Raw genomic sequence first — 25,948 nt, 5'->3', positions numbered from 1 at the left:
AATAAGAAAAATTGGAACAAACCCTTCAAATCAAATTATCAAGCACTTAACAGAAAATTGCCATGAAAAACCCAAACACCAGAAATTTGATTGAAACCATAAACCCACAAATTGCACGAAAATCTCACTAAAAGATCACAACATCAGCAACAACGAGAAATGCAGCAACAAAATCCAGCTTTATTATATATAGATATATGCCAATACAATAGTTGGGAATGACCCTCTGGTCTCCAAACTGAAACAGGAAAACAATCACTACACCTGTGGATTTTGAATGAATCCACCAAGGGGAGATGGGTGCTCGCCCAATCTCTCTAAATCACCCAAGGGTTTCTGTCCCGAGGCTACTGCTAGAGTAGAGAATCGGGTTCTCAACCTCTCATACAAGAAACAATACCAAATCCAAGATCCAAGATGTTTCCAAATGAACTTCTCCTCCTCTTTTATAGATCTCATGGATAGATCCCCAAGCCTCTAGAAGCATCTTATTTTATTATCTTATTATAATTCTAGAAGCTCCTCCATTGATTTTATCAAGTAACCTTTTAATTTTATTTTATTTCACTTACTTTTGGCCTTTTTTCTCAAATAAGTTATTTTTCCTTAATTAAATAACTAATTAAAGTCATTTGTAACTAAGGAAAATGGAAAATCGCCCACCATACTCTCTTTGGCCACTGGAAGTCTCTTCTCAGCATCCCATCATGTAGATCTTCTCGTTCCGGTTCCAAAGAGCTATTACACTGAGGTGTCTTCCAATGAGCCTTTAAATAGATTTCCCTTCAAGAGAGATGAACAATCTTCTTGTAATCTTCTTTGAGGAGAGCTTGATGTAGTCTTCATAGTTTTTGCAAGAGATTTCCCTTGGAAAACCCTTCTTTGTGTCCACAAGATAATCTTCTCAGTTGCCTTCTCTTGTTCACCTTAGCTCTGATACCATGTTGGAAAATGAAATATGGCAGCTATTAATTTCGATTTTCCTTAACCTTAATAATTGCTTGTGAACTTTATTTATCTTCTTGTGTTTTCTTTATTAGTTCTTCTTCATCAAACAATTATCAAGAGCAAAATAGTAAAGACAAAGGACATAAATTAGGCTCCAAGCCAGGGCAAAACCCCTCCAAGGGGAAAACCCAGAAAATCTCTTCTCTTCTTATAGAATTTGCTTCAAATGAGACAATCAAGACCCAAACCCTAGACCAAGTCCTCCTCCAAGTACCAAGTCATCCCTTCAAGAAGCCCTTCCAATAGGATCAAATCAACAAGGCTCAATCCTGCATCAACCAGCTTCTTGTTGCAATTTTGATCCCTAGCTTCGACATTGCAACTTCAAAACTGTAGCTTCTGCAGAAACCCTAAGACAGTTCTTCAAGAAATCCTCCTTTGAGCAAGACAATCTTTCCCAAGGACAACAAAGTCAAAACAAGGTACTTTGATCTTCTAGCAATTCAATCCTACAACTTGATCCCCTGTAATTTTGGCCTTACTGAAAGCTGCAGAAACTTTAGATTTCCCATGTGTGAGAGCGATAGAGCACAAAAACAAACTTTTCTCCTCCTTCTTGGATTCTCCTTGTCTTCTATACCTTCGCTCTCCCTTTCTTGCCTCACCTAGCTTCCAATCGAACTTGCACATGAGAGATCGAACTTGTGTGTGTGAATGTCCAAAATGAGATCAAAGCTCCCTATATTTATAGCTTTTCCAAGGGGTCAAATTCCCTCCTTTAGGCCAACTTGAAGCTGCTAAAGCCAACTTGTACTTTGGAGGTTTCCATGACCTTCTAGACTCAAAATAAATTCTTTTTACAAATTATATCTTGCCCAAAAGGATCTTATAAACATGATGTTGACTCTCTTGACTCGTGACAATAAATCCTATGACCTAACAAACCCTAGAAGCATGAAGAACATGATTTTACCTAGAAGAACATCAACAAGAAGCATGAAACCCATGCTTTAAAATAATAACTTTTCTTTCTTCTTTTGTTTGTTACATAATATATACAGATTAAAATGAGTACAACAACAATTATGAAGACCGAAACTAGTTACATTTCCAATAGACCAAACTTAGTTACAATTTCAACATAAAATCCTTAATTAGAAAACTCTGGGGGCAAAGTTTTCAAAGGGGGATACTATATAATGTATGTAATGAGCATATGTTAGGATATTCCGACTAGGAAATTGTTAAGTATAACTTGGTCTAGTGTATAGTTAGGTAAAGTGTGTTAGGAAATAGTTAAGTATAACTTGGTCTAGTGTATAACTTTTTGTAACTTACAATCCAACGGTCACGATATGTTCTAGACATGAAGTGATCCGACGGTTCATTCTCTCCTCGGTATTACCAACACTTGATCCGTGGTTTAACACACGATTGGTCCATGATCTCTATTTAAAGAGCATGGAGGGTCATTTGTAAGGTGACCTTTCATGAGAGAAGCTTATGTAAATTTTCTTTCTTTTATATTAATAAATTGCCTGAAGTGGCCGCGTTGGCTCAGGTCGTGGACTATTTCCCTCTTTGAGGGTTTTAACCACGTCAAGAATATTGGAGTACTGATTTGTGATCTGTTTGTGAGCAGTGTCCTTTGGTTTTCTATCTGAGGAACTTACCCTGTAAATTCCTACATGGTATCAGAGCTATTTGAGGACCACCTCCGTTGGTGATCCAAATCCAAAGTCGGTACAATTGCATCCGACTGTCGTTTCCTAGATCTATTATTTCTGAAAGCTTTCGGGCCAAGAGAACTGCTCTATTGTGTTAGGAGCATCTGTTCCAGTGAGGAAATCCTTTCATTTCACGCAAAAAGGTTTCGGTAGCCCTAGCTACGTCAATTTTAATATCTGGAGGTATACAGTCTTTATTTGCAGTTTTAGTTATTTATCTCTCTATTTATTTCGGTTTATTTATCTCTCTATTTTTTATTACCGGATCTATACCTTTCATTTCTGCGTATGCTCTTTGCCCCGCGACTCTGTGCGATCTGGGCAAATCAGAAACAGAAAGGAAGGATTTTTCTCATGAGTATGCTCTTTTCGGCCGCGCCTTAGTGTGATCACGGAAAATCAGAAACATTGAGGAAAATATTTAGTTTCTGGCGAAATTTAACTTCAAGCCGTAAGGTTTCATTTTTTTTGCATGTCCATTTTGGCTTGTGTGGTTTTTTGTTTTGTAGGCAAAAAGGGTTTTCTCAAGTAAGCATGCATTCCAAAGCTTCAGTGACTAAAAAAAAAAACCCTTCCTTTTTTCCAAAAATTACTAACCTTTTAAACTAGCTCACTTGTTCCAAAGTTACTTTATGAGAATAGAGGTCTTGGGTTCAACTCTTTCTTTTTGTTGAGTTACTTTTTCAAAAAGCACATGTAACTTACGTTTTAAAGTTACTTTATGTAAAATGTTCACACCCATTATAAAAAGTGAATCACTTATAATTCTAGTCTCTTTATCTTTTATTTAAATTACAATTTAGTGGGTAGTTAATGGCAGAAGTGTCCTCAGACACGTAATTTTATTAATCAGAAAAAAACAATTACATATTGATTTTGCAAGAGTTTACACCCGAACAACAAAACACTCTTGCAATGAGCTATTTATATGCTCAATGTCATAACTACCTCTAATTATGGATCACTTATTAAATAACCAGTGTCCACTTACAATAAATGCTATTCAAAACAACTAACTAACAAATCTCCTAAGATAGAGCCTAAGATACGACACATTTGGAGAGCCATATCTTGTTACAACAATATACTAATTCTAAATGTCTCCAATAAATAATTAAATATTCTAGAATAATAATTATTAATTTAACATCTTAAATTAATAATTATTTTATTCCAACTTTATAACCTATGATAATATTTTATTTTTGGATCATCTAACATTCCCCCTATGATCCAAATATACATTACAACAGATACCAAGTTCATCCCTGAACTTAATAAATTTTATTCTGCCAAGCGGTTTCGTGAAAATGTCGGAGATCTGATCTTCAAAAGGACAATAAACTAGCTTGAGGACATCTTTGGCAATGAGAGATCTGATATGATGATACTTGGTGTCCACATGCTTTGTCTTTGAATGAAAAACTGGGTTCTTGGCAAGTTTGATGGCTGACTAGCTGTCAATGAATAACGATGTAGCTTCTGCCTGAGAAATGCCCAAGTCCTGCAAAATTCTGCGCAACCAAACAATTTCACATGATGCTTCCCATGCTGAAATGTACTCTGCTTCTGCTGAAGAAGTGGCCACTGTAGCTTGTTTCTTACAACTCCAAGATACCACTGCTGACCCCATGTTCATTAAATAACCTGATGTTGATGCTCGATCATCAATACTTCCAGCAAAGTCGGCATCTGAATATCCACCAAGTACAAAGTTTTTAGTCTTTGTGTAAAGAAGACCAAAATCTTTTGTTCCTTGGTTATATCGAAGAACTCTTTTGGCTGCATTCCAATGGCTATCTCGTGGTTCCTGCATAAAACGTGAAAGAATAATGACTGCATAAGATAGATCAGGGCGAGTATTTGTCAAATAAATCAAGCTGCCAATCAATTGTCTGTAAGTAGTATTGTCCATCTTTCCCCCCCTTCAAATGTTGAAAGTTTCAAGTTTTGCTCCATGGCGGTAAGAACAGGCTTGCAATCCTTCATTCCAAAGCGTTGAAGAGCCTCTACTGCATACTTACTCTGAGAAATGAAAATATGATGTGGACGTTGGAAGACTTCAACTCCAAGATAGTAGTGAAGTAATCCCAAATCTATCATTTTAAAACCTGCATGTAACTCCTTTTTCACTTGTGCAATATGATCATCATGGTTGCCAGTAATGATCAAATCATCTACATACATAACAAGAATCACCAGATATTTTCCCTGTTGTCGCACATACAAAGTATCATCAGATTCACTTCGTTGAAAACCAACTTTCCTAAGGTATTCATCCATTTTTGCATACCAAGCTCGAGGAGCTTGTTTTAACCCATATAAAGCCTTGATCAATTTGCAGACTTTATGTTCTTGCCCTTCAATTTCAAAACCTGGTGGTTGTGTCATATACACTTCTTCCTGTAAATCCCCGTTAAGAAAAGCACTTTTCACATCCATTTGATGAACTTTCCATCCCTTCTGAGCGGCCAATGCAAGTGTTAATCGGATGGTGTTCCATTAAGCTGTAGGAGCAAAAGTTTCCTTATAATCAATGCCTTCCTGCTGCGCAAAATCTTTGGCGACAAGTCTTGCTTTATACTATTCAAGTTCTCCCTTTTGATTATACTTAATTCTATAAACCCATTTGCATCCTATGGGTTTAACATTTTGTGGAAAATCAACAAGTTTCCAAGTGTTGTTAGCAATGACTGCTTGATATTCTTCAACCATACCCTGTTTCCATTCTTTATGTTTTATTGCTTCTTTGTATGTGTAAGGTTCAATAAAATCATTTGATATCAAGGCAAAATTGTCTTCACTTCTATGTGACTTTCTGGTGCCTGTTTTATTCTGCTCAACAGATTTTATATCTTTCAAAAGTTGAACTGCCCATTTTGGTAGTTGATGCTCAGTTGTTTGAGATTCTGAAAAGTCTCCATCATTGTAAAGAGGATTAATATAAATTGATGTTCGTCGATCAGTTGGAGATTCTAGAGGTGGAGAATCACTGTCAGAAGAACTGTTGCTGCTTGGAGATGCAGATGAACTACTAGAAGATCCAGATGGTGTTGTTGAAGTAGATGGACTAGATGAATCATCTTCAGATGAAGGAAAATCAAGTTCATACCAATTTGGTGAATTTGGTTGACTTTGTGTATTTCCTTTTCTTTGACTGCCTTTAGTTTCTAACTTTTGAAGAAGTCTTTCGATTTCTTCAGCACTCTTACTCTCTGTTTCATCAAAAATTACATCCCTACTCACAATAAATTTTCCATTGGTCAAAAGACGGTACCCTTTCTTCTCATCAAAATAGCCAATCATTGTGCATTTTAAACTTCTTGAGTCAAGCTTAGTTCGTTTTTCATTCAGAACTAAGGCATAACATACTGATCCAAAAACTCGTGGTTTGAAACCATACCAAGCTTCATAAGGTGTGATTCTGTCTAAAGAAGCAGTGGAGATCTGTTTCTTAAGTAGACAGCTATGTGAATTGCTTCTGCCTATGTTGGATTTAACCTCTTGAAAATTAACATGGATCTCGCCATTCCTAACAAGGTGCAATTCATTCTACTACTCCATTTTGTTGTGGAGTGTAAACATTGGTAAGATGTCGTTTTATGCCATTATCACTGCAATAAGTTTTGAATTCATTTGAAGTGAATTCTCCCCCATTATCTGTCCTGAGAATACCTATCTTTTCTTTGACTTCATTTTCAATAAGTTGGCGAAAAATTTTAAACTTTTCAAATGCTTCTGACTTTTGCTTTAAGAAATAAACCCAAGTCATTCTATTGAAATCATCAATGAATAGTAAGAAATATTTGCAACCACCAAATGAAGTTTGTAGTGGTCCACAAACATCACTGTGAACTAGTTGTAGCCGCCTATTTACACGCCACGAACTTGTTGGAAAACTTTCTCGACTTTGTTTTCCCTAAATGCAAGCTTCACATTTTGCATTTTCCTTTTTGAAAGTTGGAATTCCTTTAACCATCCCTTGTTTCTGCAATTGAGAAAAACTCTCAAAATTTAAATGTCCATATCTTACATGCCATAATCTTATAGGTGAAATTCCTGTAGTCACTACCCCGGCAAAATCAAAATGCCTTGGAATAACTGCCCCTTTCATCCTTAACAGTTTTCCATCTTCATAACCTGTCATCATTGTTTGCAAGCTCTGTTTGACTGAATTAATCTTAACTAAGCCATCTTCCATAATTATCTGATGTCCTGCTTGTCGAATCGTGACTAAAGACAGCAAATTTTTCTTAAAGGTTGGTACATTCCATACATTTGAAATCATTTTTTCTCCAATGCCAGGGAGAAAACCTTTAACTGCTCCTTTTCCATAAGGAGTATGTTTTATATCATCTACAAGAAAAATGGAATTAAGTTGGCAATCTTGAAAATTCCAAAAAAAATCACGTCGACAAGTCATGTGCTGAGTTGCCCCTAAATCCAAGATCCAGGCATCTTCATAATCACTTCTAAGATGGGATGAAAGTTGTAATGCCGGCGAGGAAGTAAAAACATATTCTGAGTTATCATCATATTGATCATTTGCAAATTGTGCTGAGTGCTGATGAAACTTGGGAATTTTATTAAGTGAAGTTCGACAATCTTCAGCATAATGTCCAACTTTGTTACATCTTCGACACACAATTTGACTTAAGTCTCTTCCTCTTCCTGAAGATTGTCCTCTGCCTCTGCTTTGACTTCTATTTTGAGGTTGTCCTCTACCTTGATTATTATTTCCTTGTCCTTGAAAATTGCCTCTTCCTTGATTGTTTCCTCTACCTTGAAAATTACTCCTACCTGAACTGTTGCCTCTATTAAAGTTGTTTCCTCTGCTTTGGCTTCAACCTCGACTTTGTACATTATGTGCTGCTTGATTCTAATTGAAATTCCCTCTGCCTCTGTTTCTAGAATTGTCAGTCGATGATTTACTAGTGTTGGCCTCTGTGAAAAAGACATATTCACCAACTTTCTTTTTCTTCCCAAAGGTTTTATCATGTTGGGTCAACATTTCGTAGAGCTCATCAAACTTTAATTTCTCTAACTTTCCAGTTAATTGTAGTCTCCAAAAAATGTGTGTAGGAAGAAGGAAGTCCAGCAATTAAAATTGTGACCATAAAACTATCATCTACTGTTGGAAACCCAGCATTAATGATTTCCTGCCTAAATTTCTTAAGTCTTGAGATATATTCAAGAACATCACCTCCTTCAGTCAATTTTTGTTGCAACAATTTTAATTGTAGATCAACTTTCTTTGATTCAGGCTGAGTATCAAATAAGTCTTTAAAAGTTTTCAAAGCAGACCATGCATCTGTAGCATTTTCTATATGGACATACATTTCATCATTGACAGAAGATTTAATGAGAGCTAATGCTTTGGCATTCTTAACTTCCCATTTTGCTAGTGCAGTTGCATCTGTGGGTTTATTCGGCTTAATATCACCATCACATATACCCTGCCATAATTCATTATAAATGAGAGTGCTTTTGATGAGGCGTTGCCATGTTTTATAGGATTTTGTACCTTCAAGTTTGTCGGAATCAGAAAACAAATTAATCAATTTTGACATTGTAGTGTTGAAGCTTCACACCACAAATCAAGCTCCAAAAAAAATATCAAGATGGGCAACACAACATGCAACACACAACGCAATAAAAACGATCTATCGGGGCTTGGCCTTGACCCTCGTATAGTCGTTGAAACAAGAGAAAAATGATTGAGCTTTGCACTTGGCTCTAGTCAATTTCTCAAATATTTACAAGGTAACTTTCAAAATTTGACTTTTACAACGATGCTCTTGCAAAACTTGGTAAATAAAAGTTACCCCCCCTCAAAGTAAAATTATTTTGAGTTACAATGTCACTCTTATCCCTCCAAATAGAAAATTACAAATAAAATCTCCTTATTACTCCAAAAAATTACAAATAAGCTTATTACTCCACAAATATTACAAAATCCTTATTACTCCAATAAAACATTACATAAAACATATACACTTTATCTCTCCAAAATAAAATATGCCTTATCTCTCCAAATATTTACAAAATTAAAAAATATTCCTTACCTCTCCAGCAAAGACTTTTCAGATTCACCTTTCAAAAAAACACTGTCAAACGTTGGATTTTTTTACTTGTCAAATGCTGGCTCGCTGGCTGTTGTGCTGGCTGGCGGGCTAGCTCTCATGCTCGCTGGCAGCTTCCAATTCATTTGAGCTGCTCGGCGATAACAATAATGGCGATGTCTCGCAACTCATCTTCGTCCCTCAGGAGAAACTGTCAGCTAAAAAAAACCTCTCAGCTTGCTCAAACTGCACCGGTCAAGTGTCCGTTATAAGTTTAACCATTCTTCAATTCAACAAGCATGGGATGACCTTGAGCTGTCCTCAGTAGCGACTAAGGAATCATTTTGAGCGATTAAAGTATCCAAATGCTCCGAAGGAAGTCCGGAGTTAGAAACCGTGGAACGCAAACGAAACTAAAGCAGAAACCGAAACAGAAAAATGAAAAATACAATCCGTAAAACCCTTCTGGAATTTGGACGTGTGAAATCTTGAAGTATGCCCAGCTCCGCAGAACGTTCTGAAATCTCTCAGCGAGGCTGTTTTTTAAGGCCTTTATTGCTATTAAAGCTTATTTTACATAACTATAGTGATGCCTCAGGATCTTTGGGAATTTTTCTCTGTTCTATGCTCTCACTCACCGGCGTTGAATTCACAAATAGACCATGCATAATAGCATTTGCAAGGCACAGCTATGCAGCAAGATCTCAATCAACTTTTGTGGTTAACCAAACACTCATTATCACAAGCTTTACATTTACATTGGTTTTCGACTTCAAAAAAGGAAGGCTGCGAAGCTTATTATGGAAAACAGATGGCAGCAAACACTGACAATCATGGAACGTGAATAGCAGTAAAAGAAATCTAATAATAATACACAAATTGATTTGCAGATTAAAAATCTAAAATCAATAAGAATTTTTTTGTTTGTTGAACACAAAACTGGACAATTTCATACCAATCATTTGCTGATCAATTCAATGGAGTTTTCAAAAAACTTGTAGAGCTAGAATCTCCTCCTCACATCCACTGCAGCATTATTGGAGCTCTGATACCACAATAATGGCAGAAGTGTCCTCAGACACGTAATTTTATTAATCAGAAAAAAAACAATTACATATTGATTTTGCAAGAGTTTACACCCGAACAACAAAACACTCTTGCAATGAGCTATTTATAAGCTCAATGTCCTAACTACCTCTAATTATGGATCACTTATTAAATAACAAGTGTCCACTTACAATAAATGCTATTCAAAACAACTAGCTAACAAATCTCCTAAAATAGAGCCTAAGATACGACACATTTGGAGAGTCATATCTTGTTACAACAATATACTAATTCTAAATGTTTCCATTACATAATTAAATATTCTAGAATAATAATTATTAATGTAATATCTTAAATTAACAATTATTTTATTCCAACTTTATAACCTATGATAATATTTAATTTTTGGATCATCTAACAGTAGTTCATAAAGTACCATTGTAAAAGTGACTTTCACTTATTTATAAAAGTGAGTCACATAAAAAAAATTTGAAATGAGCTAATTAGATTAAGTTTGGAAAGAGGGAGTATTTTTTTTTAATATAACATTATCATTCACTTCGGCACATTCACGTACTTCGTCGACATCTTCAACCAATTTTCTTCAAAAAGCCATAACTTCTTCATCCAGAAGCCGTTTTCAAAGCCGTTTTTTTTTTTAATCGGCCTAATTTTTTGAGATCTTTCCATTGGAACAATTAGTTTCAACATCTACAGCTTCAGTTTCTGTTAAAATGGAAAGTCCATGGTAAGTTATTCTTGACAACACCAAATACTTCCAATGAGTGCTCTACATGGAGGATTTACTTAGAAGTAAAGGTCTTTATAGAATACTGTCAGGACAAGAATCTAAAACTAAAGATGAAGATAAGGCAATCAAATGGGAAAATAAGCAAGATCAAGCACGTGGGTTGATAGGAATGTCTATTTCTCCAGACCTTAGATTCCATATCGCAAAACTTGATACCCCTGCTGAAGCAATGAAACAGCTCAATAAAGTTTTTGGAATTAAAAATGAAATTAAAGCCAATCAACTCAAAAATGAGTTGCTTACGTTGGAGCCCAATAATTTTTCTTCCATTGAAGATTTTTTGTCCAAGTTCAAGACCCTTAGACTTCTCTTGGAAGGTGTTAAGGTTAAGAAAGAAGATGGTAGCCTTATCTATTCCATTCTTACTAAGTTAGGACCAGCCTACTCTATGTTTGTTTCCACCTTCCATTCTACTAGAGAAGCCTTTATTTCTCAAGGACAAGCCTACAAGTCCCCCTCTTTTGATGCCTTTTGTGATTATTTAATAAGAGAACAAGAAAAACTCTTGCATCTTGGTCTTCTTAATACTAAAAACTCTTCTAAGAAAGCCTTAGCAGCCCAGCAGCAACCAAATTCAAAGAATCTTAAGAAGCAGCATCCTAAAAAGAATGATCCTAAACCAAACAAGGGTCCTAAGCACTTTCAGTCTCAAAAAATGAAAAATCAATTCAACAAAATGATAAGGCAAAAAAAAACAAAGGGAAGAAGACTGATAGACATTGCAACTTTTGTAATCGAGATGGCCACTTAGAATCCAAATGCTTTAAGAAGATGGAAGCCTTGGAAGCAACAATGAAGAAGCATAACATCCATTTGGAGCACTCTTCAACTTCAACTTCATCTTCAGGAATAACACTTTCTACATGTGGTTGTCAAGCATCTCAGTCTGGTTATGCACTAAATGTATCTTCTTCTTCTCATTCTCATGAATGGCTCATTGATTCTGGAGCTTCTTATCACGTAGCCAAAAACAAAGCCATGTTTTCTTCTCTAAATGATTGTAACACCAAAAATTTATATGTTGGTGATGATAGATCTCTTAGTGTTGTAGGCACTGGAACTATTTATCTAGACAATGGTCAATTTAATGATGTATTATGTGTTCCAACCTTATCCTGCAATCTTCTATCTGTATATCAGATAACTCATCCAGGTGAAGATAAAACCGTTGAATTTTCACCTCACGATGTTGTAATTAAGCACCTAAGAGATCCTAGACAGACTTTAGCTACTGGAATTGTTGATGATTATACAAGGTTGTTTAAGTTTAAGAACTTTGGGTCATCATCTCTTCCCTCGGTATTTTTTGCTCATAATGATGAAGTGAACAAACTTTGGCATGAGCGATTTGGTCACTTAAACTATCGCTCCCTTCAAAATCTATGTAAAGAAAATATGGTGATAGGTCTTCCTATGGTATCTTGCAGAGATGGTGTTTGTTTCAGATGTGTACTCGGAAAACATCATCGGGATAGTTTTGAAAAACATGCCTCTTAGCACGCTTCAGCCCCTTTACAGCTTGTGCATAGTGATTTATGTGGTCCACTTCCAATTGTCTCATTCTCTGGCTACAAGTATTTCTTAACTTTCATTAATGATTTCTCCAAACGCACTTGGGTATACTTCTTAAAACTCAAGAGTGAATTCTTTAACATGTTCTTGGCCTTTAAGGCCTTTGTTGAGAAACAATCTGGACATCAAAGTCTTAAGCTAAGATTTGATAATTGGCAGAGAATATGCTAACAACAAATTCATCAACTTTTGCACTGAGCATGAAATTCAAATGCAACATATTGTTCCATAAACTCCACCGCAAAATGGTGTAGCTGAAAGGAAGAATCGCACCTTAAAGGAAATGGCTAATTGTATGCTTCAAGCTAAAGGACTTAGTCTTAATTTTTGGTCAGAAGCAATTAACTATGCAAATTACATAGTAAATCGCACTCCTACTAAGGTTTTAAAGAATATCACTCCAAAAGAAGCATGGAGCTCAATTAAAACAGATGTAAGTCACTTGCGTGTTTTTGGAAGTGAAGCATGGGCCCATATTCCTAATGAGAAACATAAAGCCTTGGAACCTAAGAGTGAAAAATGTATTTTTGTTGGATATTCTGAAGATGTCAAAGGGATATAGACTTCTTCCACCTAAATCCAAAATTGTTATCATTAGAAGAGATGTAAAGTTTGGTGAAAATATATCGGCCTACGAGCCTAGTTCGGCGGATGTGCCACCTCTCTCTATCCCTTCTACTTCTAAAAATATTTCTTCTTCAGATGATGACAGCGAGGATGACAATCCTCCCTCACCTTCTCGGGATCCTCCTTCAGCTCCAAAGCATCCAAAATGGGTCCGTGCTACTCAGGATGCAGCAGGTGCTCTTGCAGGTGATCCTACAAATCAGCGACATACACGTTCTCAGTTCGATAAATCCTCTTCTTTACTAGCTCAAGCTTCAGCGAATTATGATCCTGACACCTTTGCAGAAGCTTCAAGCCATCCAGATTGGGACACAACTATGAATGAAGAATATCGTTCATTATTGGCAAATGATATATGGGATCTTGTTCCTCTTCCAAAGGCACAAAAACTTGTTACATGCAAATGGGTTTACAGAATCAAGTTTGGACCAGATGGAAAAGTTGATAAACATAAAGCTCGTCTTGTTGCTAGGGGTTTTTCACAAGTTGAAGGCATTGACTATACTGAAACCTTCTCCCTTGTTGCCAAAATGAACTCTATCCGCCTTGTTCTTTCCCTTTTTGCCTCTTTGAAATGGGAAGTCCATCAGACGGATGTTAAATATGCCTTCTTGCATGGGGACTTGCATGAAGAAATCGATATGGAACAACCTCCTAGCTTTATACAAACAGACTCTAGCCTTGTATGTCAGCTTAAGAAATCCCTTTATGGTCTCAAGCAAGCCCCTCGGGCTTGGTATGCCAAAATGGATAGCTTTCTTTTAGATACTGGATTTTCTAGGTGTCATTCTGACAATACTGTCTACACCAAGAAAGTGGGTAAGTCTCCTATCATTCTTGTTCTTTATGTTGATGATCTTATTCTTACTAGTAGTGATCCCAACCTTATAAACCATGTGAAGTCCAGCCTTAAAAAGCAGTTTGAAATGACAGACTTATGACACTTGCATTATTTTCTAGGTCTTCAAGTCTTGCAATCCAAAGAAGGTATTTCTCTTTCCCAGTCCAAGTATGCCTGTGATCTTCTACGCCACTTTCACATGGAAGACTGTAAGCCAGCCCCTTCTCCCTTTCAGTCTGGAGTCAAACTTTCAGTCACTTGTACTTCCCTTGAAGTTGATGCTACCTTATACCGTCAGCTTGTAGGAAAACTTTTGTATCTGACCCATACACGTCCTGACATTTCCTTTGTTGTTGGCCTTATTGCTCGGTTTATGCAAAAACCACATGAAAGTCATTGGAAAGCAGCTAAAAGAATAATACTTCGTTATGTTCGAGGTACAGTTCAGTTTTGGATTCATTACAGTGCAGAAGCATCTCCTCTATTGGTTGGTTTCATTGATTCTGATTGGGTTGGTGACCCTGATGATCGGAAGTCTACTGCAAGTTATGTCTTCACTCTTGGTTCTGGACCTATTACATGGGCTTGCAAGAAACAAAGTGCCATTTCTCTTTCTTCAGTAGAAGCAGAGTATCGTGGCGCCGTAGAAGCTAGTAAGGAAGCCCTGTGGCTTCATCAGATCCTATCAAAGTTTGGCTTTCAGCAACAGCATCCGACTACACTTTGGTGTGATAATCAAAGTGCCATTCAACTATGCAAAGATCCAGTCCAACATCAGCGTAGCAAACACATTGAACTACACATGCACTTCATCAGAAAGCTCATTCATGACCATGTTCTTGAAGTGCAATATTGTTCAACCGATGATCAAGTTGCAGAAATCTTTACAAAGGCTCTCACAGAGGCGAAGTTTACTAAACTTCGATTTATGGTTGGAGTTCAGGAAGTTGTCACTAAGGGGGGATAGGCTCTAATGCCTCCTTCCTTCTCCTATTGTGTCATCTTTGTACATCCTTCAATCCTATCCCAAGTTGTTCTTAAGGGGGGATGTTAGGATATTCCAACACATGGGAAATAGTTAAGTATAACTTGGTCTAGTGTATAGTTAGGTAAGTGTGTTTCTTTACTATGTACTTCTTGTAAATTACAATCCAACGGTGACAATATGTTCTAGACATGAAGTGATCCGAAGGTTCATTCTCTCCTCGGTATTACCGACACTTGATCCATGGCTTAACACCCGATTGGTCCATGATCTCTATATAAAGAGCATAGAGAGTCATTTGTAAGGTGACCGTTCATGAGAGAAGCGTATGTAAATTTTCTTTCTTTTACATTAATAAATTGCCCGAAGTGGCTGCGTTGGCTCAGGCCGTGGACTGTTTCCCTCTTTGAGGGTTTTAACCACGTCAAGAATACTGGTGTACTGATCTGTAATCTGTTTGTGAGTTATGTCCTTTGGTGTTCTATCTAAGGAACTTACCCTGTAAATTCCTACAGCCTAGTGGGGTATAATCGTGGTCAATGTATATGTAATAGTAGGAAAGCCTAGAAGTAGGCCAATATGGGAAATGAGTGAGAACTTGTATATATAAGAGGCTGATAAGGTCATTATTACAAAGAATTGACTTATGATTTTAATATATGATATGGAATTGGATTATTTGGAGTTCTTCTCCTAATATCTAAGGGATTATTTTGCAACTCATCAGTATATTACTTTTGAGAATTGTGATCCATGCCAATATTGGGTGCACATCATGTGTATGTGGATTTATTATTTTTTAGTATGATTTGAGATCATTGCATCGTACTTATAAGTTGTGTATTTAGGTGCACTTTTATGGATCAATCTCTCGCCACCCTGCAACTACAACTTATATATTACATTTATAGAAAAACAATTTGGTAAGTATTATTTCTAAACAAGGAGGTCCCTTGCCAATACATTCCTACAAAAGCTAAAAGCTAAGTTGTAGGAAACTAAATTTAACAATCAAGCAAAGATGGAAGGCTTGGTACTAGGTGTAACAAAAGCATTAAGGAAAGGGTATAAAAGTGCACACTTTGAAGAAGACTCAAAATTTATCATAGATCATATCAATGAGAAAATATCATAGCCTTCATGGGAGATGATGAGCAAAATTTCCCAAATGCAAACAGGGAAACAATTGTTTTGATGGTTGGAAGTTCAGGCACATAAGAACCTCTATAAATAAGATCACAGGTTGGTTATCCAAGCTATACTTAAACCCCCCTTTTACTAATATGATGGTAAAATTAAGTTCTCTAACCTATTGGGGCCTGGAATCCCCCCCTTCCCCCCAAATACGCTCCCAAAGCGCGCTCTAAGCAAGAGCACATCAAGAGCAACTTGGGAGCACGCACCCAAAATTTGCTCCCTCCTACATAATTAAAAATAAAAATAAAAAATCGCAAAGATGTTCCAAACACACACAAAAAAAATAAAATAAAAATAAAAATTCAAAGAAATAAGAGTTCTTGAGTGAGGTAGCCTAATATTCAAGCCTATGGCCCTAGTATTGATATGCAATTCGTGGTAATGTTAAATTCTTGAAGTAAAATTCCTTTTACTTAAATTTTTAACATTTCCATGAAATGCCTTAGGATGTTTGAGAGTGGTTCTGACCTCATTGGATTTCATATGGAGAAAGTAGAATTTTATTATCTCACTAAAAATCTGTAGACTTACCAGTTTTTCAAGATTTCAGAATTGGGGGTATTGCAATGTTTCCATTGGATTCTGTCATGTACTAGGGTATGGAACTCGTATTTAATCAAGACCCCCAAGCCCTCTATGTACCTTGATGTTAGTGACATTGGTTGTCAAACGCCTCTATCATGACCCTTCTAAAAATGTACCCATCACTCAAACAAAATTTTGACTTGACATGCTACGTTTTTTCTATCTTATTTTAATGCTTAGAGGGTGAAATTAATGACAAAGATCTCAAGATAGGCAATGATTTTGATGATAGGCAGGTATTTGTTGTAGCATGATTTTTTGGATGCTAGAGGCCATCTAAAGCCTATTTGTTGATGTATTTTCGATTCAGAGATGGATTGCGCTCAATGCTATTTTGGTTATGTGCACCTTTACATGCTATATAAATGAGAACTTGTAATTTGTGGACTTATGGTTAATGAAGATTATATGTAATGATCCTTAATAGGAATACAAGTGATAACAAGCAAATAATACGTACAGAAAATTACAAAAACGAAATATTCAGCAAACACCCATATAAAAGCTGCAAATGGAGAACTTCTGAGCCATTTTATTATATTTATGCAAGTCAAATACAATAAATGATGGAATTGTGCACCTAGGCTGCAGCACCAATCTGCACTGCGCTGCCCAGAAACTACTGCTCTGTTGAAGTTCTAATGGCTGGAAGGTGCACTGAAACTGCCCAGAAATTTATATGCTTTTAACCCGGACTCCTTGGCCAAAACCCACAAAAACCCAAAAATGGTTTGGCCCGATTTGGACTTCCCAAAATCAACCCCCAAAGGCACTATTCAATCCCCAACAATTCTACATTGTCTACTGCAAAGATACAGCTTAAAACCCCACCTCCGGTGCTCAGAAAATTATGAAACTTTATATTTGGGATCCTTGTCAAAAACCCAGAAAAACCCAGAAAGGATTTTGGCTGGTTTAGACTTCTAATTTTCGACCCCCTTGGAGCCTCACCTCAACTCTAGCTGCCAATTTCAACTTGCTGGAAACTGCCTGTAAATCCACCTGAAAACTTCTCCAAAATGTTGAGCTCACCCGTGCTATCCAATCCCTGACTCTCCGAATGATCTCTTGGCCCAACTCAGCTTCTCCCAAGTACGATGAAAATCTATCGTGTGGCCTCTACTTTGTCCCCCAGCCTAGCAGTTCGAATTGCTAGAATGTTGGCTCAACTGGCTTTAAAACCCAACAAGAACGTTGGTCTAATGCTGCTACCTCAACTCCCCAACTCCCGGACAAGCAGTTAGATCTCTGCTTGCCTCAATATCCCTCTGCGTGTTTCCTAGCTGCCGAGAAATGCACACTCCTTTCTCTGCGTTGGTTGGCGGTGCTATGTCACTACCCCAGAACTCCTGAAATCCTTGTAGAACTGCCTCTCTAGGGCGGGCACGGATGGTCCCCCGAAGTAGAGGTTGAATCTCCCGCTTGAGAGATTCATAGCTAAACAGTCGGTTAACTCAGCTAAACAGCAAAGTGAACAATCAAGTGATTTTGTTTGCAAGATGTATGAATGAATCCCAAAATGAGTGTTGCTCCCTCCTTATAACTCCTTGGGCCTCCCTTGCCTCATGTGGGCCCCTCCATCCACCTATTCGACTTTCCCTCCAAGCTATTCGAATGGGCCAATTTGAATTCCTATGTGGGTGGCCCCCACATTCCACTAGCAACCAAATTAAGTCGAATTGCCTCCTAAGTCCCTAAGTCGAAAATGATGGGTTCTCTTCCTTAGCCAAAATTGTGTAAAACTGTGTAGCAGTTGTTGATTTGGGGTAGCATCGAATGTGCTCTAGCCACAAAAATTGGTGGAGAGGCTAAGGCACATGAGGTCTCCATTACCCAGAAAGGGTTTGGGCATATTCTAAACAGTTTGGGAGATATTAAAATAATTAATATTTTTAATGGAGTCCCTAAGTCTAAACTTAGGGAAAATAAAATATTAATGTGAATTAATATAAAATTGTGTTAGAATGGTCCAAAAGGCATGGATCAAGCCAGATCTAATCTTAGTCGTTGATTAGGGACTTAATCTCAGCGGTTGATTTGTTAACGAGAAAAGTATAAGAGGAGGCTTGAGGGTCACTTGGAGAATACACCAGAGTGATCAGTCATTCTATTCTCTAAAGCGAGGTTTGCTAAGAGAGATAGAATCAGTGATCGGGAGAGCAGCTGAGGGGCATTGAGTACAGAGAGACAGAGAGGCAGAGATAGTGTCGAAGAGCAGCAAAGCAGCCAGAGAGAGAGACGCATGAGCAACAAGTGCTCACGCAGGGCCACGCAAAGCACCAGAGAGGCCAGCGTAACTGACGCCAGAGGCTTAGAGCGCTGACGCAGGGCCTCCTAGGGCTGACACAGGGCAAGATAGGCTAACGCAGGGCCAGCGCTGGGCTAGGAGAGGCTGACGCAATCCAGATTGGGCAAACGTTGGGGTTTCTAGGGCAGATTGGTGCTGAGTAGCTGCTGGAAGGATTATCCGGGGTTTCAGCCAGTAGATTTGTCAGAAACTGAGAGGTATTACTGCCAAGGAAATTCTCTGTTGGGTAGGCCAATTTCGGCACCCAAATTGTACTCTGATATTGCTTAATAAGAAAACCCTCAGATAGCTGCACCAGTTTTCCCACATTGGGTTTTTCCGGGGACATTAGTCCAAAACTAATGGTGTCATGTGGTGTGTTTGTTATTGTTTCTTTTAGTTGTTGATCTGTAATATGTCGAACATGCACTAGTGTTTATTTTTAGTATTTATATTGTAAATAACTTGTTAAGGAAAATAACAAGTAGGTAGGAATAAATCAGATAAAGTGCATGGAGGGTTTCTAACTAAGTAAACTTAGAAACTTCAACAACAGCACCCTATTACAAATGTGTTTGAGAAGGGACATGACATTATAACTACTAGACGAATGATGTTGTATGGTTTAATCCATGTTTTAATGTTTTTTATCACTAATTCATCATTCTACATGCCTTTGTTGACATATATGCATCAAAATATATAAAAATATATATAATATAATTTGCTCCCAAAATTGATCTCGACCCGAGAGCTTTTGAAAATGTCGCTCCTCGCTCTGCCTTCTCGCTTCTTCTCCCGCTCCCAAGCAGCCAAGATCTAGGTACACCCCCCAATTCATCCTATGTGGGAGTTTGGATGTGATCATACCTCTATCAAAGATAAAGTTGGTGGAGTACATCTACACCCCACGTGGAGAGGATTGGGACTTAATGCAAATCTAGCCTTAAGAATGGGTCAAAAAGCATATTAATTTGCATATCAGTCGTTGTAAGCTTTTGTCGAGAGTGTTTCTTCAACCCGCAATTTAGTTTCAATCTGCAGTGTGACAACGGTATATCAAAGGAAACAGTTCAGAGGACGACCCAGGGACTCCAGAAACAAAACTAAGCAGCTCAAGAATAAGTTTGACACCTAAAGGTGGCATGCTAACTTCATGGTCCAGAAGTTATCCCTGTACGCAGCCAGGAATCAGGTCGTTAGCTCTTCGAACTTAAAAAATATGAAGCCAAAGAGAATAACCAGCGGGAAGATCTTTCATGCACTAGTGGGGTGCATTAAAATATTGTGGAAAAAGACAAATTACATGCTCACCAGAGGTCTGAATTCAAGAAAAAAGTCATTCCATTACTGGAAAGACTGTACTACACTTGTTAGGTCTAAAACAGAGGAGAAAGCTGAGGAGGATGCTTTTAGAAAGAGGTTCATTATATTGCCTGGAGAAAATCATGAATGGGGCACTCAAAAGGTAGCTCTGCATCCTTGTCAAAGAAGAGATCCTACCTCCTCTAGCAGCTGAGAACTCCAAGAAGCACAAATTTCACAAGTCAACTGGCTCAAAGGTGGCCCAGAATGGAATATATGGAAATGTTCATGTTACATTTTTTCAATCTGTCCACATGTACTTCTATAGTAGCACTGTTGAATGTTTCTGCTTTTGAAATGTAATAGCCTATGTATGGAGATGATGGACACAGTCGCAATTTTGAAACCTGCCAAAAATGGAGATGTACACGGCACTCTCTTTCATAGAGCTTGTCATACTATTTATAAACTGCAAACTTCCGCATATTGAGTGTTCGAACTTTTACCTAATACATTTCTAATGGTATTGAAATTTTAATTAATAGATATTCTCCTTGCAGAAAACTACATATAAATTCACAACGATTGAAAAGGCATACTTGTAAATTTAAAACTTAAAAGTAATCACCTTGATATATAACAACACACAAGCAACATTCTTCTATAAAAAGTTTAAAAATTGAGCAACTATATCTTAAACAGCAAACCTCTTCTGGATGGGCAATAGCATAATCATATTGCTCCCTAGTGGCATCATCCTTCAAAATCTGCAGAAACAATGGCATTAATTCAGCCAATTCAAGAAAAATCAATCAAATATGAATATGAAATTGACATTAAAAATGATATCACTTTCACCTTTATATTTTACTTTTCTTGCATTTCATTCATTACAGGTAAAATTCTCTTTTTGGTTTTCCTTTAAACAGAGATTTCAAGAATAGTGGGAGGTTCCACCAACCATGGGAAAGAACGATAATTTATTTGATTGAGAATGATAATTTCTTTCATGTTCCTCCATTGAATACAAAATGGCCATTAAAGCCTTGCAAATTTCCATGATTGGCTTGTGATGGGACTGGAAATGACCCATCATTTGACCCTATTCTATCATCATTTGTGTATGTCAAAGATGGTCTTTTGAGTCCCAATACGTAGAATAAGTAAGAACCAGCCTAGATCTATCTTAAGTCCAGATCTATTAAGTGCCGAGAGGGATCAAATCTCTCGTGGTGCAAACCTCTTTTTTTGAATGCAAAACTTGAGGAAATGTTTGCACCTCGAGAGATTTGATCCCTCTTGGCGCTTAATAGATCCAGAGTTAAGATGGATCTAGGTTGGTTTTGATATATATATATATATATATATATATATATAGCTCAGTAGTTAAGAAAGTCTACTTGAAGCTCTATTGTTAGATCGTAAAACCTAATAAGCTTCTCTGCTATATCGTAAAACTCAATAAGAATATATACCTTTGTCTTTGTAGGAGTCGAGGATATTAACTATCCTTTGTTTAATTTTATTTTTAATGTTATCATTCGATCTCCTAAATAAAATTCAATAACAATTGTATCTAAACTAAGTTATTATGAACATCTGAAAGACATTCCAATGAATTTTGATGCAGACGTTAAAACTAATGGTTGATATAGTGTAAACTGAGCCACTCCAATAAATTTTGATGTGGATTAAAAAAGTATAAACAAAAGGTAGTACCAGATTTTATTTTTTTCATGCTCGTATTTCTCTTCACACTGAAGAGTAAAATTTCAAACATATAAAATAAAATGAATAACATACAGAACATCCTGAAAAGATCTAATCTTTGAAGACTATGTAACAAAGTGAGCAAGGTTATTTTTCCAAGTTTTATCTAGAAGACATGCATCACAGAGCTATAAAGTCTTCGTGAAGTGTGCCTTTATTGAGTGGTTTTCTTTGCCACATTGGATATGAAAATTGCTCAGGGTTATGATATTTGTTGTGGAAATTAGGATTTATTTTGATCTAGTTAAAAGGTTTTATTTCAATGAACATCTCACATTAGTGAAGAATACCTTTAAATAGGATGCATTTGAGAAGAATATGATAGCCAAAACCATTGGGTTAATAAAACCTGAAGCCCAAAAACCTCCCTCCGTAAATTTACTATTTTATCTCAATTTTATTTTAATTATTAACTATTAATTTTTTCTTTTCTCTTCTTTTCTTTTATTTTATTTAAATTTTTAGTAATTTGACCATTAGAGAAGAATACCATGGGTTCTAAAAACCTGGAGCCCACAAACCTCCGTCCATAAATTTACTATTTTATCTCAATTTTATTAAAATTATTAAAAAAAATTCATAAATTTTATTTTTATTTATTTTTATTTTTATTTTTATTTTATCTTATTTTATTTTTATGTAATTTGGCCATTAGAGAAAAATAACATGGGCAAAACCATGGGTTGCAAAAATCTTAAGCCCAAAAACCTCCATTAAATTTGCTATTTTATCTCAATTTTATTTTAATTATTAAATATTAATTTTTTATTTATTCTTTTTTTCTGATTTATTTTTTTAATGTAATTTAACCAAGTAAACATAACATATGTATACTTATGAGCCGAACATTTAAAAACTATTCACATATTTAACTCCTACACATCTAACATCTAACGTCTATCTATCCAACACCTACAGATCTAACATCTAATGCCTACACATCTACCCCATACTAGGTTGTAGGTCACCTCTCAATGCAACAAGCTAAAACATATCCATGTGTCCTTTTGTTTATGGTCAATTCTTATAAGTGTCCACCTGCACCTGCCTGCAGGTGAGTTTGGATAGACAACAGACTACAAGTTTTACTTGCACCCCAAGTGGATGCAAACCAAGTTCGATGATTTTTGAAAAGTTAAAATGTCACATGTTTAATATTCGTGTATATAATAAAAGCATGTGCTTTAATTGTTTGAAAGGGATTACTTGCACATTAAAACATGATTGTGGGACATTAATCCCAAATAATTAAGAAAGGATGATCATCTCTTTTGATGAATGTAAAATTTATTACTTCCTCTTGCCATATGAGAAAAGTACATAATATAAGATAGTTTTATTAATGTCCAACAATGACCACAACAGTATGTCAATGGGGCAAAAACAGGACATCCAATGTAACTACATAGTGAGAATGTCAAAGACAACAAAGAAAGCTAAGAACATGGCTAAAAGAAAGAAACGCAAAATGAGAGAAAAAGCAGAGTTATACCAAGAACATGACAAGGTGTGATAGAACTAAAAGCAAATGCCAAAAAAGGTGGGAGAGGAAATTTCCACTAATAAGTACATAAAGGGGGCAATGCATTATTTGATAATGTCATCTAGAGAGTACCCAAGGCTGAGGGGGCCTAGCTGTGTAATCCTATGAGCAACCCTTCAAGGGTCCTAGATCAAGGTGGCTCGTCATTCCTAACAATCAACACCAGGGAGAAGCGTCTCTGAATTGATGACGAGTTGCTCAACAAAGGCTATACAGTATTATTCTAAGCGAAGGGAATCTGGTTGTGGGGCCTTCTAAAGTTGATTTGTTTGTCAGCCTAGTGAAGTCTATCCTTGGGTCTGGGTAGGAGCTCCTCAAAAGTATCATGGAAGTCAGCCAATCCATCAAGGAGAAGAAGATGGGATCAAGAGTAAATTTTAGATCACACCCATTACCAATATGATATCCAAAAAGGCATGGACCTCTATCTATCGATTGATGTTGGCGAGTGGACAAGACACCAGAGAAGAAAGAGGTGATCTTCCAAAAAGGATTTGTATAGGGAGATCCACACAAGGACTATGATCTATGCCTAAAATAAACCTCAGAAAAAGAGTTAAACATCTTTGATCTGGATAATGAAAAAATGTGGAGAGACAGCCACTTAAATCCTAGTAGAGAACATAAACCTCCCCTTGATCTCATAATAAATGACATACGAGATGAGGTGCTCCTCTAACTCAATCTCTTGTACGTTGCAAAGTTAACAAATGCTATCAGGGAGATGAAAGTGGTAATCAATGTTAACCAAAACAGATGACAACCACCCCAAAACTAGCCAAGGGAAATCTTGAGGGCATGCGTCTAAAGTTTGTGCATATAAGCAAGTCTAACAATAAGGTTGTTTCTCAACTACCAAAAGTGCTCAAAATAGAAAGGCATCTTAGGACAAATACCCTTAGGAGGTGCAATCCAAGCAACTTGAATCTACTCCCTATGCATGTCCTCTATGATCACCATGTTGAAGTCCTATTTTACACATAGGAGGTGACCGAGAGTGTTTAGAAAGCACCTGAAAGGAGGAAGGAAAAGGTCATAAACTAAGTAACTTGGAGGCCTCCAAAAACCAACAACGAATCCACACCAAGGGACCTATAAATGCAAGAATCTCAAAGAAGTGGAGAAATAGGCAGGGGTATCGATCTCAAAGAAGGAGATCCAGAGAGATGGCCATAAACTAAGTAACTTGGAGGCCTCCAAAAAACAAAAACAAATCCACACCAAGGGACCTATAAAGGCAAGAATCTCAAAGAAGCGGAGAAATAGGCAGGGGTATCGATCCCTACTCGAAACAAATTCGCCAAGAGTTCAAACTTTACAAAGGAAAGAGACAATTCTGCAAATGGCCTAAAGGCAGAAAGGACGTGCCCTAAACTTTGCCTACATGATGCATTGAGGAACTCTTTGCTTGCAACCAATGATGCATTGAGGAACTCGAAGCAAGAATAAAGTCAAACCCCTAAAACTCGCCTAATATAAAGATAAAGTCAAACTAGCTCAGTTAGAAAGAATACTATTTATTATGTTTTGAAGGCAAAGCATTCCCAAAGGACGTGACAATGTTATGAGCATAGTAATAGATATAATAATCGTAGAAGTAGTATCATGGAGTTAATGAAATGTCAAAGGACACACACCCCTTCACCTTGTGACCAATCAATGCATATACGTATATTATCCTGAGGCTCATTGCAGTCATCATCTTATCAATTATCTATTGTTCAATATATCTTCTCATATATTTGCATAAATATTATGTCAATCATAATAAGCATGAATTCTATTTACTATAATTGGTTAGGGTTTGGTAGTTGATGCTTCATGTTGTTCATATCCCTATTGTACATATAGTTTAACTAATGAAATCTTGGAAATGAAATTTTCAACCCAAACATTGTGTCAATTGTCTAATCTGTTCCATTTAATACTTTTCCATAAATCTAATTTCTTTTTCATGTCTTGACATAATATATGAAATTATATATGAAATTATGAATTGAATTCCTTCATAGTTTGTCATTGTGGTTTCACTTACTTTTGTTGAGCATACTCGTTGCCCCAGTTTGATTCAAGTTGGTATTGGAGCATCCACCCTAGTTTTGAGTCTTTTTATCCTTGGAATGTATTGGACAGAATTATGTATAAATTGTAAATGTGTGGTTATAATGACAGTATTCAGGCCATGTGAGATTAAATAAATGACCACGTGTAAATCATGTGAAAATGCTTGCATGGATTCCTCATGCAGAGCCCAAAGGCCAATTGTTGAATGGTTAAGCATGTAGAATAAAAATACTTTATAGAACAAGTGGTAGACTTACCATAGAGCACTCGAATCTATGTAAATGTTTATGTTGAATATCTATAAAGGTCCAAGATTATTGTGGAGAGCATGAGAAAGGATACAATTCCACAAGAGAAGAGGAAAGGGAGCCTAGGGGAAAGCAATCCTCTATTGCCAAGTGTCAATTAGAAACTCATATCTTTTCCACCATGTGCCTTAAATGAAGCTCATCCACCAGCTTTGACTTAGAAAGCCAATCATAAATGCACATAGACATTGATGAGGAAGTCTACCTCATGTAGTTATGAAAGCATGGGCATAGTGCGATCAATTTGGAAAATTGTGAAGAGTCCATTC

At 36.8% G+C, this 25,948-nt stretch overlaps 1 protein-coding gene across 1 annotated transcript in view; it reads right to left on the bottom strand.

Annotated features, from left to right (window-relative positions):
* The window catches only part of LOC149251453 (dnaJ protein ERDJ7-like), a 145,209-nt gene that overhangs the window by 41,684 nt on the left and 77,577 nt on the right, over positions 1-25,948 (bottom strand). The window contains exon 4 of the mRNA XM_089453891.1: positions 20,702-20,761. Coding sequence (XP_089310017.1) covers positions 20,702-20,761 — 60 coding nt within the window. The remainder of the gene's footprint in view (positions 1-20,701; positions 20,762-25,948) is intronic.

This window comes from Pinus tabuliformis, chromosome 7 (genome assembly GCF_031772625.1).
Source record: "Pinus tabuliformis cultivar Carrire ecotype Pingquan chromosome 7, CPIR1, whole genome shotgun sequence".
Taxonomy (NCBI): Eukaryota; Viridiplantae; Streptophyta; class Pinopsida; order Pinales; family Pinaceae; genus Pinus; species Pinus tabuliformis.
This window is presented reverse-complemented; position numbering and strand designations above follow the sequence as displayed.